Here is a 15,274-nt window from a genome sequence, read left to right as displayed (position 1 = left end):
AGCATTACAAGGCAGATGGAGACACAGTTGGCATTTCAACCGTTAAAATCAAGGGTTATTGGCTAGAAAAAAGAGCTCTGCTTTTGTTTACTTCAGTGTCAAATAGAAAAACTCTCTGTTTTAGAAGTTTCCCTCAGTTTTGCTTGATAAATCTGCCGCCTTCTTGACTGCATATGCACCACTGAAAGCTTGGCAAGTACAGGAACAGTAATAAACGGGCAGCACCTTAGTGTGCAGATCATTTTTGCACAGTCGATATAGAATCTAAATGACTGTGACCCTTTATGAAGGGTTACAGATAAGGAAGATGGACATCTATATTTCATCTAATTGACATCATACCATCATCTAAAGGAATCTGGAGATATTAAAATGTTCTTTAGGAACTATTTAATCCATTCATATTTCCATCTTCAACAGTATATCAGTCAACCCAGAACTTCTAGAACATTGATTCCTTTCAGTGTACTGTTGATACATTTTTGTCTCAACTGCTAGTTTACATGACTGACTTTTCTTTAATCTTGCACTGTATTCACTGAATGCAAGGCTATTGAACCAAGTATTCACCAGGGACAAGAATGGAAATAAGTTGAGGAACTTATCATCTTATTCCTTGCAAATTTCCTTTTTTTTTTAAAAAAATAATTTTGAAGATGCACCGAAGAGTTAACCGAACCGAACTAAGGGTAAATTGTGTAGAAGCATCCTGGGCTTAGAACCACTCTAGATGATTGTGATTAGTTAAATGAAATTCAAGCAAATTCTAAATTGTTCCCCTAATGCAGAATGATAACAAGGTGCAGTCAGGCCATTCTTTAGTGCTAAAACAGAGCTGTGCTCATTGTTTTAGCTATAAAACAATAAATGTTAATAGATTTAAATATTTGACAGCTGTGCGAGCTCGTTCAGGCAGCCAACTCAAGTCCACTGCCACTTTTTAAGTTCAGTTTTCTTTACATAATGCCAATTTACAACATATGAGAACCCAACAATCCAAAGATCCCTTTGGATTCCCTTTGAGCAAGCAGTCCGCAACAATGGGAATGAAGGGAAAAAAAATCTTACTTTTACATGTCTTACTCTGGTCACAACTAGCTGGACCTGAATATCTGAATATTCAAATATTCGGTCTTTGTGTTGGTATCCGAATATTAATTTAAAAGCATACTGTACATCCAGTGTATCCTGTCTTTAAGAAAGTATACCTACATAGTACAATGTCTATAAAAACTAAGCATCCCCTTTTCAACATTAAATCATAGTCAACATAAGTAGGCGTTTTGCCAGGAATTTACCAAAAAAGACTCTTTTATGTCAATGTCAAAACGGATTTCTACAAAGTAATGTCATTTAACAATTTTAAATGTAAAACTGGTATTTGCATAAGTATTCACCTTCTTTGAAATGAATCTCCTAATTCACCTCAGGTCACATGATTAATATAATAAAGATCATCTCAGTGAAGTAAATGTGTCTCAAGTGATTGTAGCATAGAGTCACCTGTATCTGGAAGGTTCAGTCAATAATGAACCACTACGTCTACCAATTCGATTCAATTAAATTGTCTATGACCAACCTCGATTCATTGTTGAAAAGCAATAAAAAGGGAAAACATTCAGATACTCTATTTAGAGCCTTTACACATCATTGCCCCCTCTGCTGTTCTCACGACATTTCAGATGCTCCACCTCCACCCCAGCATTAAACTGTAGACACTGACTCCACATTCCTCCAGGGGGGAAGTGATTATCATCACTTTCTACTCCCTGCTGTGCTGAGCTTGGTGTTTCCTCGAGGGGGAAAAGTCTGGCTCAGTGCTCAAACGCCAAATATCAACAAGGCACCGATCCTGCATTCACATTATAATCAATTCCATGTGAATTGCCTGACTGAAATTAGGTGTTTGTGTTACTTCGTTAACCTCCTGCATATTCCAGAGAACAATAATAATAACAGCAGGCTTTTTAACATCGCCGTTTTGACCCGCTACAGGGGTTAGTTTATCTGGGTCACTTATTATGAGGTGGCATGACCTGCAGCTGTCATTAAGCATAATAGTAGCTTCCTGAGCTATTCATAGACGATGTGAACACCCTGTAGTGACTGAGATGCTGAACGGAGAAGATTACATGATCACCTCTCGACTTTGTATCCAGCAGTTTACAGTATTATTCAGTGGAATTACCCATCTGATTGAAACAATCATGAGATAATTGCTTTCCATCAAGGTAAAATCACCAGTACATGCATAGCTGGTGTTTTCTCTTTTATTCTGTAAAAGAACAACAACTAGAACGTTAATTATAGCGTTTGTGTTGTGCACAGTAACACACCTTGGTTTGGTTTAGTCAAAAGTGACTGTAGCTGGGTTGATTTTTTAGAATATTTTTTTCTCTAAACTCATATATATATTGATTAGCAACTTTCTACCAGCTTTCCAGTACATATTTTAGGCATTTTCTGGCATCTTTTCAGATAACTCTGTTCTGCTTCTTTCTGCTTTCATTTTGTTTGCATCTTGACCCTGTGCCCTTTCTTTTCTCTGTAGTGTTTCAAACAGAAGCTCTATTTTTTTGCTCTCAGTATAAATCTCCTGCATCTTCCTATCAGACTTGTTCTTCTGTTCTCTGCTCCCCAGTCTCACTGTCCAGACCTTCAGCTCATATATTTTTCATCGCACCCTGAACCGCCAGTGGATCATCTGATCATTTAATTTTATTTGTGCTGTGCAGACATAGAGATCTTCTTGGGCACTTCGCTGTCTCGCTTGGCAATGCTCTATTTTTGGATTACTATTTTATCAACATCAGCAGCACCTTTCTTCAGCTTCCTTTCAGCTTTCTTCTTCTCCTTCCGTTGCTGTCTGTGTGCTTGTCTTTCTCTTAGATCCGTTTTTGCAGCTACTTTGAATACAAAGAATTGCCTTTATATAGTCCATCCTTTGAAATGTCTGAAGTTTTTTTTTGTTATTCTGGACAAAAATAAAGCCTTCTTTTGCATTACAAGTAAACCTTTTCTTTCATCCCTTTGCTTCAAGTCTCCACCCTTTCATTTTTTTTCACAAAGTTGACAAAGTAGAAAAAGAAAACAGCTAGAACTTATTTCCTTGCCTTGAAAGAACATACTGACAGACTCACACACACAGCAAGAAACAGACACAAATGTGTCTTCATCACTTTGTAAAACGCAACAAGCCATAAGACCAGTCCTCTCTCAAAAACATACAACTGTAAACCAGCTGAACGAACGTGATCTTGGTCTAAGGGCTGAAAGGTATCTTCTCTCTAACGCACTCAACTCCTCATCTCTCTCTTTTTATCCCATTTTCCAGGTGAAGTCTTCCACTCCACAGTGCCAGACAAGCTGAGCCTTGCCACCGCCTCCACCCACTGCCATTCACTGGGAGCCCAGCTGGCCACTGTCGGGCAGCTGTACCTGGCCTGGCAGGCTGGTCTGGACCAGTGTGATCCCGGCTGGCTGGCCGATGGTAGCGTTCGTTATCCCATCAATGTCCCACGGAAAAACTGCGGCGGAGACGATCCTGGCGTTCGGACTGTCTACAACAACCCCAACCGCACCGGTTTCCCTAACACCATGGCCCTTTTTGATGCCTACTGCTACCGAGGTACCGAGAGCTGTGTGATGAGGAAGTTGATATGGCATCAATGTGGTAATTACCATGGCAACGGGGTCTGGGGACGTTGCATTCTGATTTTTAATTAGCACGAGATGTTTGTGTCACACATGAAGGAGTTGAGAAGAGATTGTGTGCCATTTGTGGACCTCCCGGTGGATTTAAGGGCTTGTATGTTGTGTAGTGAAGCCTGAGAGCAAGAATCAAAAGAGAGATTAAAAGAACGAGAGCATGAACACAGTAAATCCAGCTGGGCTTTCCAGTGACTCTGTCTGACCTTTACCTTCCATCATGTGGTAACTGAGACTAGAATAAGTTAGTTTCATTGTTAACTTTGTTAATTTTACGCCCCGTTCTGTACACTGATATTGTGTCGTCACACATTTCAAAGCTTCATTTTGTTTTTGCTGACTTGCATTGATTGCAGCAGACTGCAGATTAGTGTCTGAAAATGATATTTCCACCAATGGGAGGGGAGAAAAAAAGAACGTTTTCATCACAATGTCAGCGTATGGAAATATCACTGAAGCAAAACATCTGCATAACCCAATCATTTCAAGTAAACAAGAACAGCATGAGAGCAGAGCAGCAGTAAGTCTGTCAAAGCAAACAGCTGATAGATGAACCTTTTCATTGCACCCACAATGTTGTGTGCACATTTGCATTAATATTTAACACAAACGATGTCTTTCAGAAAACTAAAAGTAGATCAAATTGGTAATATGTTTTCCTTAATAACACAGATTTGGTTCATATGTATAATATTGCTGGTATAATCTCATCAATGATGCATGAATACAATGTATGTGTGTTAGTTAATTTAAAATGATTGGAGTTTGGAGTAGAAAAATCCACTTGTGATATACTTGTCAAGCCACAACACCGTATCATGCTCTGAATTCAATTTTGTTTTGATAGCAGTAGCAAAAATGAGGTTTATTTTTGTGTTGTGCAGCAGCAGATAAAGCAGGTCAAATGAAATGTGGATGTTGTGTGTTGCAGCCCACCAGCCAGCGGGGGTCCAGGCTGCAGAAGCACGAGCTTTGTACCAAACAGCCAGCCCAGCAGTAGATGCCGTGTCAACAGTCGCTGAAGCCCTGCGGAGCGGCCCTTCTTCCAAGACCGACATCTGGACCGGCCTGGTCGACTTGGAGAAAGCGGGAGCCCCGTCCTTCGCAGGGACAAACAACTCTTCTGAGATCTCTGAAGAGCATGTAGTGATCCACTTAAGGCCTGGGAAGGTTTGGGATGAAAGACAGGATGAATCCAGAATGAGCCAACCCAGTCAGGATGGCCCAGTAAGCGGCAACGCTTTGGGCCTTTCTGATCTTGAAAGCCTGGAGCGCCACGGAGGTTCTGCCCATGAGGAAGAAGATATATTTGGATCTGACACCCCGACATTATCCTCCATGGATGCATCCACCCCACAGCCTCAGACCAGTAATAGTATTCTGACGGAGTTTGTTAATACTCTTATGAGGCCCTTCAAGTACTGGACTGGGGGCGAAGGTGGTGACAAGACAGAGAAGGAACCCACAGGGCCTGAAGATAAGGTGGCAGAGAACCAGACGCAAGGAGAAGCATCCAGCAGAAACCTGAGCATACCAAAGCCCAGCGATAACAAAGGCAGCATGGACAATGCCATCATGGAGCACAGAAGTGACGCTTTTTCCTTCAGGGGTCCCAGCACCGGACTACAAAGTCCAGATGAAGGTCTGTCTGAGCAGGAGAAAGAGGTGATGCCATTGATTCGATTAGTGCCTGCAGTGCAAAACACAGAGAAGAGCGACGCCGGCAGTGATCCGGTCGAAGGAGCAGCTGGCACATTCACTGAAAACCCTCAATCTACTATCAACGGTATGAACTCAGCTTTGATTTTATATGTTTCTGTGTGTATTTACGTTAAACTTTAAGCTTTAAGACCAATAACTGCACGTGAAATTGAAACAGAATTGAAATTGTGTTTCAAATGAAGGTGTGATGCATTTAAATGTCGTTGGTAAATATAGAATCTGTTTATGTCATGCTTTTCAAATAGTCTCTGCCTCTCCGTTCCGCTCCCTCCTCTTCCCTCGAGTATGCTGTAATATATTCCTCCGCAGGGCAATTTGAAGTATTGCTGTAAATTTAATTAAACGGTAATTGCAAACAAACAAAAGGGGCAAAGCGTGTACAGTAAATGCAGAACGTTGGAGTGCAGACCGCTATGCCTTCTCTCTCATATATATATATTTTAACAGGCGGTTTTGTTTACAGTACAGGTTGTCAGAAAAAGGTAACAGCTAAGCTTGATTTGCTAAAATCTATTTTGATGTGATGAAAGGTTTGTTCATGTAAACTTCGTTTTAAAGGAAAGCAAACCTGCATCCCAAATTAATGCTTATTATTTGGGAGAGTCAAAGATGCATTAGAGTGAAAAAAGTGACAAATATTAACTGTGAGGAATAAATTAAACAGAGGAGAAAAACAAAGCAAAACTTTCAGAAATGGGTAGAAATCCAGCGTGTTAGTGTGAGTGGATGAATGTGTGTGTGTTGCATCTGAAGAACCTTAAGTGTCTGGAGGCAGATGGAGTGAATTGCCCTCAGGAGGGATGCAGTACAACAAACTGTAGATAGACAAGGTGACCGGTGACCCAAAAAACCCTGCAACTAAACCCAAATTGACTTCCTCTACTTTCTCACTGAAAGGGGAACAGCGGACTAAAGATCATTGGAACGTGACTGGAAGATTGCTGGACCAATAATTACCAGAGCATGGCATCTACAGTAATGCCAGACTGCATCTCAGTAGAGAAATGTACAGAACAGGAGCTGAAATGAAAGTGTAGCGCAGCCTTGGGTTGGGGAGGCTGCTTTTTCTTTTAATGGCCACCACAAATAACACATCCTTGGCAGTGGCTAAAAGGGGAGGATACAAAGTAAGACAAACACTCTCACACTGACAGCCAGAAGAATGATTCAATAAAGATGGGCTTTTCTCACCTAGCAATTGCTGGCTTTATTAATATAAATACTCACTGCTGCGCTACCTGAAATTCCATGGCAACCCAATCCCAAGGTATTAATGAAAATCCAAGCTTTAGTCCGCATGCATTATTCACAGCCTCATCCAATTAACGTGGAGGTTGGGCTGCACTGTGGTTTACTCTAACCTCCATCTATGTCTCTGCCAATTAGGCTCTGGCTCTCTGAAGGTAGGCGGTAATGATCACTACAGCGAGGGTGAGCAACACACAAGGGGCATGAGTAGAGCGAGGAAGAGGGAAGAAAGGGAAAGCAGGAGGAAGGAGGGTGAGGTGAAGACGCTTCCGTCTTTCATGTTGCCGTGATGGAAAGCTGTCCAGCTGATGTATCTTCTTAACGCAGCTTCAGTGAGCTGAATTAAGTCTGTTATTGCACACCGCAGGCTATCCCTTGGATCTCAACACTCTTTAGCGATTGACGGAGCCATGTTGCCTCTTTGATTGAGGGGGATGCAAAGCTTTGCTCTGCAGACAGTGCATCCAAGGAAGAATTTGAATATTGAGTCAAATTATTTTCAGAATCTGAAGGATGGTCTCTAAGTGCAGAGCGATAATTTCAATTATTTCCCCTCCGAATCAAAATATTTTGAACATTTCATTGAATTAAGTAGTATTCTCTCAACTGCCTCTGACGAATGTGGAATTTGAATGAAACTCTACTTTCAAATCCTGACTGTCTGTCAAGGAAATACATGTCTGCTTCTCACCAGCTTTGTCAACCCCAGAGACTAAATTTATGTGATAGAAGACAGTTGGACCTATACGCTGACACTGAGTGTAGATGCTCCTGACACAATTCACATGGCCATGCAATAACTTCTCCTCAGTCTTTTTTTATTAGATGCCATATCTGTAGATAGGATGAGGTGGCACCGCTACCATCTGTCTCGCTCTCTTTCTCTTTACTTCATTGTCAGCCTCCACTCTCACAATTTAATATCATGTCTGCCTGACCCGAGGGATTCTCTCAGCCCGTTTACTCCAGTAAAGTGGAGTCAACATGGCAGAACCACTCACAGTGGAAGCACACAATTACTGTCTGAATGGGGTTTATTATGAGTTTGTTTTGCAGCATATCTGCTTTGAGTTGTGGCTTTTTTCCAGCTGGCCCATCACCGGCAGATTTACAGCCGCGAAGATGAACTTTAACCGTGCTCTAAATAGCGCCATGAAATCCCCCAAACCTACGCCTAATTGTCTCAATTTATTTATTACATGGGTCATTACATAGATGATCAAACCAGATTAATGTGTTTAATTATTCTCACTTCCATCAGTGTGTGTAGTAAAAGTATGTAATTAGCTATTTGGATTATTAATAGGACAATTACGCCAGGCTACATGGCTCTTATGGAAATGAACCTCTGACTCATAAACCTCACTTAGGCATAAGGCAACAGTGAACCTTCTGAATAATTTACATATGCTTTTAATATTTTATGCATGGACATATTTGTGTATGTTCTCCCTCTTGAGGTAATTTGTTGTGCTGTATTGTTGTACTTTTTGGACATGAGGGCTGCCAGACCGAGCAGAGCGATGATGAAGATAGCAACGCTAGTTGGGCCGCTTAGTCACACAGCTGCACCGCTGCCCAAAAAAAAAAAAGAAAATAACTCGACACACACCAAGCTCTGAGTCACACATGCAGACAGAATGAATTATTGATGGTTTAGACAGAGTCTGGTTTAAAGCTGTAAGCTGATAAGGTACAGTGGACCACTTCATCTAAATAAACAGATCTAGATGGAGCCTGTTGTGGAGCTAGTCATTTGCTTATCGTCTTTCAAGTGCTCCTGCGTTTTTCCACATGGCTTCTCTCACTACAGGCGAGTGTATTCCAGCAGGATGTTGTTTTGGGTAAAAGTATCCACAGGGAACAAGAAAACAGGGACAGAGAAGAGAGGTGTGAAATTACATTTGAATACATCCTCCCATCCTTTCAGTGTGTGTTTATCTGTGTGCATGAGTGTGTATTCACCCATCCACAAGGGGCAGCCCTCAGTTTTTGTTTGCAAACTCCAGCAACTTTAGTAACCACACTGATAAGCTCCACTGGTGAGGAACAAAATCCAAAACTTCCCACTTACAGTAAATGACAGTTAACTGCTACTTGCTGATCACTAAAAATTACAGTTTGCCTTCGGCTTAAACAAACACACCGAGGGAAAATTGAGCCTAAATCTCAGGTAGTTCTTAAACTTTATATTGTATTTGCTCATGTGCAAACCTCGAGCAAATTTTGAAAAGTGCAATTAAGTCTATCTGAGAAGAAATTAGGTTCCTAAATTTGTTGTAGTTTTACATGCTAAATTGTGAGCCTTTGTAGAAAAAAGTCTGATCCAGAACTAAATATGCAATCATGTTTGAATGAGAGACACAAAACATGACAACAAATCATTAACAGGACTTTTGCAGGCCTAAACAACTGTTTTGTGTAGATTATTGGGTGACAAGTAAATCAGTAAGAGCTGCCTGTTAGGTCGTAAACTCCCTTTGTGTGTTTTCTCTCCTCGTTGATCGTCTGCCCTGCCCTCATTGGTTTCACCTATGTCTTGTCGCATCAATCTGCCCATCTGTGTGTGTATATATCTATATCTATATATATATATATATATATATATATATATATATATATATATATATATATATATATATATATATATATATATATATATATATATATATATATATACATATATATATATATATATAGGCTTGTCTTTCCTTGTTTTAGTTGCCAGTTAATGTTTACTTTGCTGTTCACCTCCCTGAGTTCTTTCACGTTTTTTGTACTCTTCTGGTTTGTGCATTTTTTAACCCATTTGTTTAATTTTGTTTTCTGGTTTTGGTTTGTTTCTTCTGCTTTTCTTCCTAGTCTCAGTTTTTGGTTAACCATTATCTGCTCCCTGTATTGTTTTTTTGTTTGTTTTTTTAACCCTTGAGTTAGTAAAAAAAAAAAAACTCTCATTTTTCAAACCTGCCTTTTTAAACCATTATTTGGTTTGATCTATGGCCATATCATTGGTTCTGAATTGAAATATTACAATTAATGTAACATTTTTGCTCCATCACTTGAAAATTTTCATATTTTTGTTCTTATCATGGCTCTTTTTTATCAGGTTCAGTTGGTATAAAGGGAAATTAAATTCTTTTGTGCATCTATCAGGATTAAGGGAGGATTTAAACAGCAATCCAAAGACAGTTGTGAGGTTGTTTGCTCGTGTGGTGTGGGAGACGTCAATCAAATTTGTTCGAACCATCTTCACTCAGTCCATCAAACAAGTGGTAATTTTTTTCTGTGAAACTATCAATAAATAATATAAAAATGTTTTGCTTTCCCAAACTTCAACTTTTCTTGTTGCTAGTCATGACTGTTTGAAATTATAACGAAAGACTATTATTTGACTGTTACATAGTAAACTCCATTACCTGCTTGGAACATAATCACATTAGTTTTATATGCAGTTTTTGCTTGGCTTGATTAGTTTTTATATCCCACTACTGTTTGCAGAGTAGACACAGAAAAAAGGATGTGTATCTCCTATGAAAGAAATCAGATATCATCCATGTGGTGAACATACTTGTTCTGACTCAAACCACTGGTTGCAGCGATGCCGTCTCCCTGCTAACACAGTGTCATGTTTCCATAATCATTTTGTAACTATGCTCCCCGAACAAGTTTCACTGGGTTCATGTAAGGCTGGCTTGAGCTTTTAATTGCTAATTCTACATCCATAAAATTAAATTCGCCCCATCCCCCGATGATGGAATTGTATTAATTAGTCTGTTCTGTCTCTTTCTTCCCTGTAGAGTTCCCTTCATCGGGTCCTACTGAGAGATCACCACCCAGTGAACATGTCAACATATCCGGTCCTCAGGGATCCAGAGGACACCCTGCCTTTGTTCCCAACCCAAACAGCAAGTTTCAGTGGGCCATCAAGTCCATGCGAGGCCCCAAACAAGGCCCTCCTGGAAACGTGGCCTATGTGGGTAAACATCCCACCTGGGAACCACTGGAAGCCAAATCAGGACCCCTTGAGGTGATGACCTTGCCCACCTCCCTTCAACAGGACAACCTGGAAAACTACTCAGGTGAGGGCAAGGACCCGGATGCAGAAGGAGCTACTACTCCGGCTGCCAGAAGTGGATCAGGCGAGGAGAAGGAGGTAGAAGGGAGTGGAGAGGGGGGCAACTTTCCTGGTGGATTTGCAGTGAAAGTCAACAATGTGGCCAGCAGTGGTGCCAAACTGAGTCGTGAAAGCGAATCTTCACTCAGCCAGAGTGATTTCGTCACTGTGGCTGAGCACACTACTCTGTCCCAGTGGCAGCTTGTGGAGCAACCCACCACTCCACCTCAGAGCTCCCAGGTTCCAGACACAGCAGAGGAGGCCAGGGGAGAGATCCTCTACGTACGCCGACCTACCGACAATCTCTCCTCTGCCTCCTCACGTAAAGTGGAGGGTAGTTCAAGTTCAGGATTCATTCCAGTCCTTAGGAAGCACAACAAAGGCACCAGCAGGAACGAGGTCATGGCGACCACGCATGAAGCTTTGATGGAGGCGCTGACAACTTCTGAGGTAACAACTGTGGAGCCTCTCACTGGAGACGCTCAGAGGACGGATCCTGCCACCACAGCAACCACCCCGCAAAACACAGCTGACACGTCCTCAACAGAGGAGCCATCTATTTCCATTTCTTGGGTTCAGGAAGAGAAGGAGAAAACTCCAGCAACTCCAGCACCCGGTGGAGAATCTCAAACAGCTGCTGAAGTCCTTCATTTGACCACCGTCGCGTCAGGCTCCAAAGTTGGTGCAACAGCAATGGAATCCAGATCTGCAGTTTCAGAGTCTTTCGTTGTGGGAAGTCGTTGGACACCTTTGAAAACCTCAAAGCCAGAGGAACAAAAAACCCTGGCGACAACAGAGAACAAAGACGCAAGCAATCCATTTGGTATTCTTGTTCCCAACTGGGCATTTGGGATCATCCCATCAGGTAGGTCTCCATGGCATTACTAGTGAGTGATTGAACTCTCATTCTTATCTTTGGGATTAGCACTACATATTTAAATATGTTTACAGTAGCAGCAGTAAGTTAACCCTCCACTTGAGTTCACAGTCTCTGCAAACCACCTCAAATACAAAATACCTACTCCTCCATTTCCTTACTCTGTCCTTCGCTTGTTGTTTCATTTTACATCTCCTTTCTGTCTCTTGCTCTGACATACATCATGCATTCTTAATCCTGTCTTGTTCTTTCTTTTTGCCTTCACATCCTCTTTCTTTCCTTGTCTTTCCCTCTCACGCTGGTTTGGAGACAGCTCCAGATATCGAGGCAGTTTACTGAGGTGAGACCAACTAGGTCTTAGTGAAGTAATTAGCGGGTCAGAGTGAGTGCAGTTAGGTGAACTGGGGAGAGGCAGAGATCCTAGTCCCCAACAAATCAATGTAGACACAAACTACAAGATGGGACTCGTAATTGACTGCGCTCTCTTGTCTTTTCTCATTTTCTAGTTTGTTCATGTTCGCTCTGCTCTTTCTCTCACATTCGGCTAAACTTTCTTCTCTCGCTGTCTATCTACAGTTCACAGTCGCAGCGGTTTCTGTGTCGTTTTTCTCAGCGTGGTCGCATTGATTTGTTATGATAGTTAATGGAACCGCTACTGTGGCAAAAAACCACAAAGTAAATGAACAGAGCAAACACTGTATTCTTAGCACCGCTCATTTCTTCCTTGTCTAAATTTGTAATCTTAATGACCAAAATCTGTTTGCTTAATGTTTAAGGTATTTGTCTTGAAGGACTGCAATATTTATTGTGTCTTTCTGCTTAACTAATGTCCCTCATTCATCCCCAGCTCCGTGCTTCTGGTGTTTTTCTGGGTTTTGGAAATGCATATTTAAAATTATGACTTGGGTGATTAGTCATCTTGTTCAGCAAAGTGCATTTCTAAAAGTTTGCTTCCTAAGACACCCCATGGATGGAATAGAATTAGTAGGAATTAAGGAGCTTAATTTACATGAAGTCTAATAATAATGATTCTCCAGATTGTAAAATTACTTCCAATTACTGTATGTTTTTGAAAAAATGTCCTCTCTCTTGCACGCTTTGAGCTTCTCCTGCAATATTCACCACTTTATTGCCGGCATTTACACACATTTTAACAGTAGTGACCATTCTTTGCTTGGTGTTTTTTTGTTTCTCAGAGAAACCAGCCTTGATCCAGTGATATTTCCTAGTTTAAATGGTATTGTGAAGTGCAGGACTTGCCTTTACTCATTTAATAACAGCAGGAGGAGGGTATTCTGATAAGATTGTGATTTCAGCAGAATGCGCGGCAGCAAACCAATAGCAAAGGCTCAACGCTGCTTCGTCTTGTTTGCTTGAGGTGGAGTGCTGCATTCAATATATTTTGCATTTTCTGAATGCTTTCTGTGGAGGATAGCCGTGACCTATTATGCAATCATTTAATTTCATGTAAATACTTCAGGTAGTTTTCATTTGGAGAAGAAAAACTTTGGTTTATGTAACCGGGAAGCTCAAGGACGCTTCCTGTCATTCTTGAGATTAAATTGCAGTCTCCATACTCACTGTATCATCCTGTTTTATGTTAAGAAAATTAAAACAAAGCAGTCAGTATCAGAGGACATTTTTATCTTTATCAGGGTGATATTTGAATGGACTGAGTGGCCCTAGTCTTGTTGAGTGATTAGAAGCATAAGACCCCTCCCTCTGCGTGACCTTTTGTAGTTGTCAGTTTTTAGTACAGAGGAAATTGCAGCAGTGGTTGTCTGCCCATTACTGCACAGAGATAGAGACGCAGGAGGGAAAGGGCAGGAGGATGGACAGCTCTGGGAGGGAAGAATATGGGATGGGGGTGTTGAGGGAGAAGGGGGAGAGAGGTGAGTGTGTCCTCCATGATTCTGTGGGTTGGAGTACATAAACCTCTTTAATCAATGATCAGAGACTACGCTAACACAGTTTCACAGGCCTCCAGAGAGCACATTTCTCCTCCTCTGCCTTTCTTTTCCCTTCCTTCCGTCTTTTCCTTCTTTACATTTCTGTGCTTCTTTCCAGTCTTTATTCACTGTTTGTATACAACGGGGCCCCTCTGTGTCTTATTTGGCAATGTATCGATGTGATAAGACACTGATGTATATAACGCCACAGCCAGCTTTTTCAATTCCCCATTGCTCTGGCCTCCAGCTAAACCCACATAAATCGGTGGACATACTCAAACATTTAAAAAATAATAAAGCTAAATATATGTGAAGAAATTCCAAGCTCACTCAGGAGTAAACCTCGATAATCCATCCCACCTGTCGCACCATCACAGAATATGTCTTAATCCTTCACTGCAAACACTGTAAAAAAGTAAACACATTTTTTTTAAATTGCTCATATCATCATTTCCATATTGTATAATCCCTAAAAGCGGTATTTAAGGAAGTTTGTAACATGACAAAAAAGTTACAAAATTGATTTCCAGCCCAGTGCGTTCCAAAAAGAATGGAAATTTACTGAAAGCTTCAGAGCGCTAGTTTCCAGCCCTTCACGTTGATGAAGCGAGGCAGGTGCATACAGTAATATCGGCTGCCTGTCCAGCCTTTAAATTACCAATGCTGGTCTGATACTCTGGCAAACAGGCGAGAGGATGCCTCTGAGTTATAGTCATCTTGACTAAAGCCTTGTCCCAGTCTCAAGATGGATCAGACCTCTGGCAACATCAATAACACGGCAGCCAGCCCTCAACCAAATTAGAGTGTTAAATTTGGAGGAGAAGAGCCAGTAGGTTGAAGTGTGTGTATATGTGTGCATGGCTGTGTATGTGTATTTGTGGGCGGATGGGGGCAAGACGGAGATAAATGGAGACAGGCACAGGCTGGGGTGGCATATTATCAGTGTGGGTCTGTGGATAGATGTTCAGTTTGTCTGCTGGCTGTTGGAGTCCTTGGATGGGCTGTCTGGAGCAGTGAGAGGGCACATTCTCAGTGCTGCATATAGAAGTCTATTGATTTTCCTGCCTCTCGCTCCCTGTGTCTCCCATCTTTTTTCCTCACTATCCCTCTTTCTGTATCTTCTCTGTCTCTGCCATGCCGGCTTTTTTTCTCCATCGCTCTCGCTCTCTATCTCCCTGACTTTATGTCTTTTATTACTCCTCTGGTCATTGTTATGACTCCCCCTGGCATAATGTTTTGATAGCCTCTTGAACCCTAATGTGATGCAACATGAGGCAGTCAATTGCCGTCAAGCCGTATCTGTCCCCTGTGCGATCCTCAGCAGGAGCCTCATCACCGCCTTTTAAAAAAGAAAAGAGCCACCTCCCTTTAAATCCGTCCATCGCCTAATCTATCATCTTCCTGTCTGCTCCTCATCTTCAAGTTTCTCTTCTTCTTTCTTTTCATGGTGTAATTCCACAATTTTTCCATATCAAACACTCCTGCTGAATCTAATCCTGTGCTATTGGCTGCTGCTTATTAAATGAATGGGATTTGTTAAAGAACAGCCTTGAGGGACATTGGGTTCTGCCGTGGTGTGGGATGAAATGGCGTTACATAGCGCTCTGTGCTTACTGTGCATAGGCTCTTTGTGTCCCGTTAACCAGGGGAATAACC

General features: G+C 41.6%; 1 protein-coding gene across 2 annotated transcripts in view; it reads left to right on the top strand.

Moving 5' to 3' along the window:
* The window catches only part of ncanb (neurocan b), a 211,675-nt gene that overhangs the window by 104,517 nt on the left and 91,884 nt on the right, over positions 1-15,274 (top strand). For both annotated transcript variants that reach the window (XM_035949577.2, XM_023273505.3), the window contains exons 7-9: positions 3,335-3,628; positions 4,640-5,494; positions 10,476-11,657. In XM_035949577.2, the coding sequence (XP_035805470.2) occupies positions 3,335-3,628; positions 4,640-5,494; positions 10,476-11,657 (2,331 nt within the window). The remainder of the gene's footprint in view (positions 1-3,334; positions 3,629-4,639; positions 5,495-10,475; positions 11,658-15,274) is intronic.

The sequence above is a fragment of the Amphiprion ocellaris genome, chromosome 2 (genome assembly GCF_022539595.1).
Source record: "Amphiprion ocellaris isolate individual 3 ecotype Okinawa chromosome 2, ASM2253959v1, whole genome shotgun sequence".
Taxonomy (NCBI): domain Eukaryota; kingdom Metazoa; phylum Chordata; class Actinopteri; family Pomacentridae; genus Amphiprion; species Amphiprion ocellaris.
The sequence above is the reverse complement of the archived record's forward strand: the minus strand, read 5'-3'. Positions and strand labels throughout refer to the sequence as shown.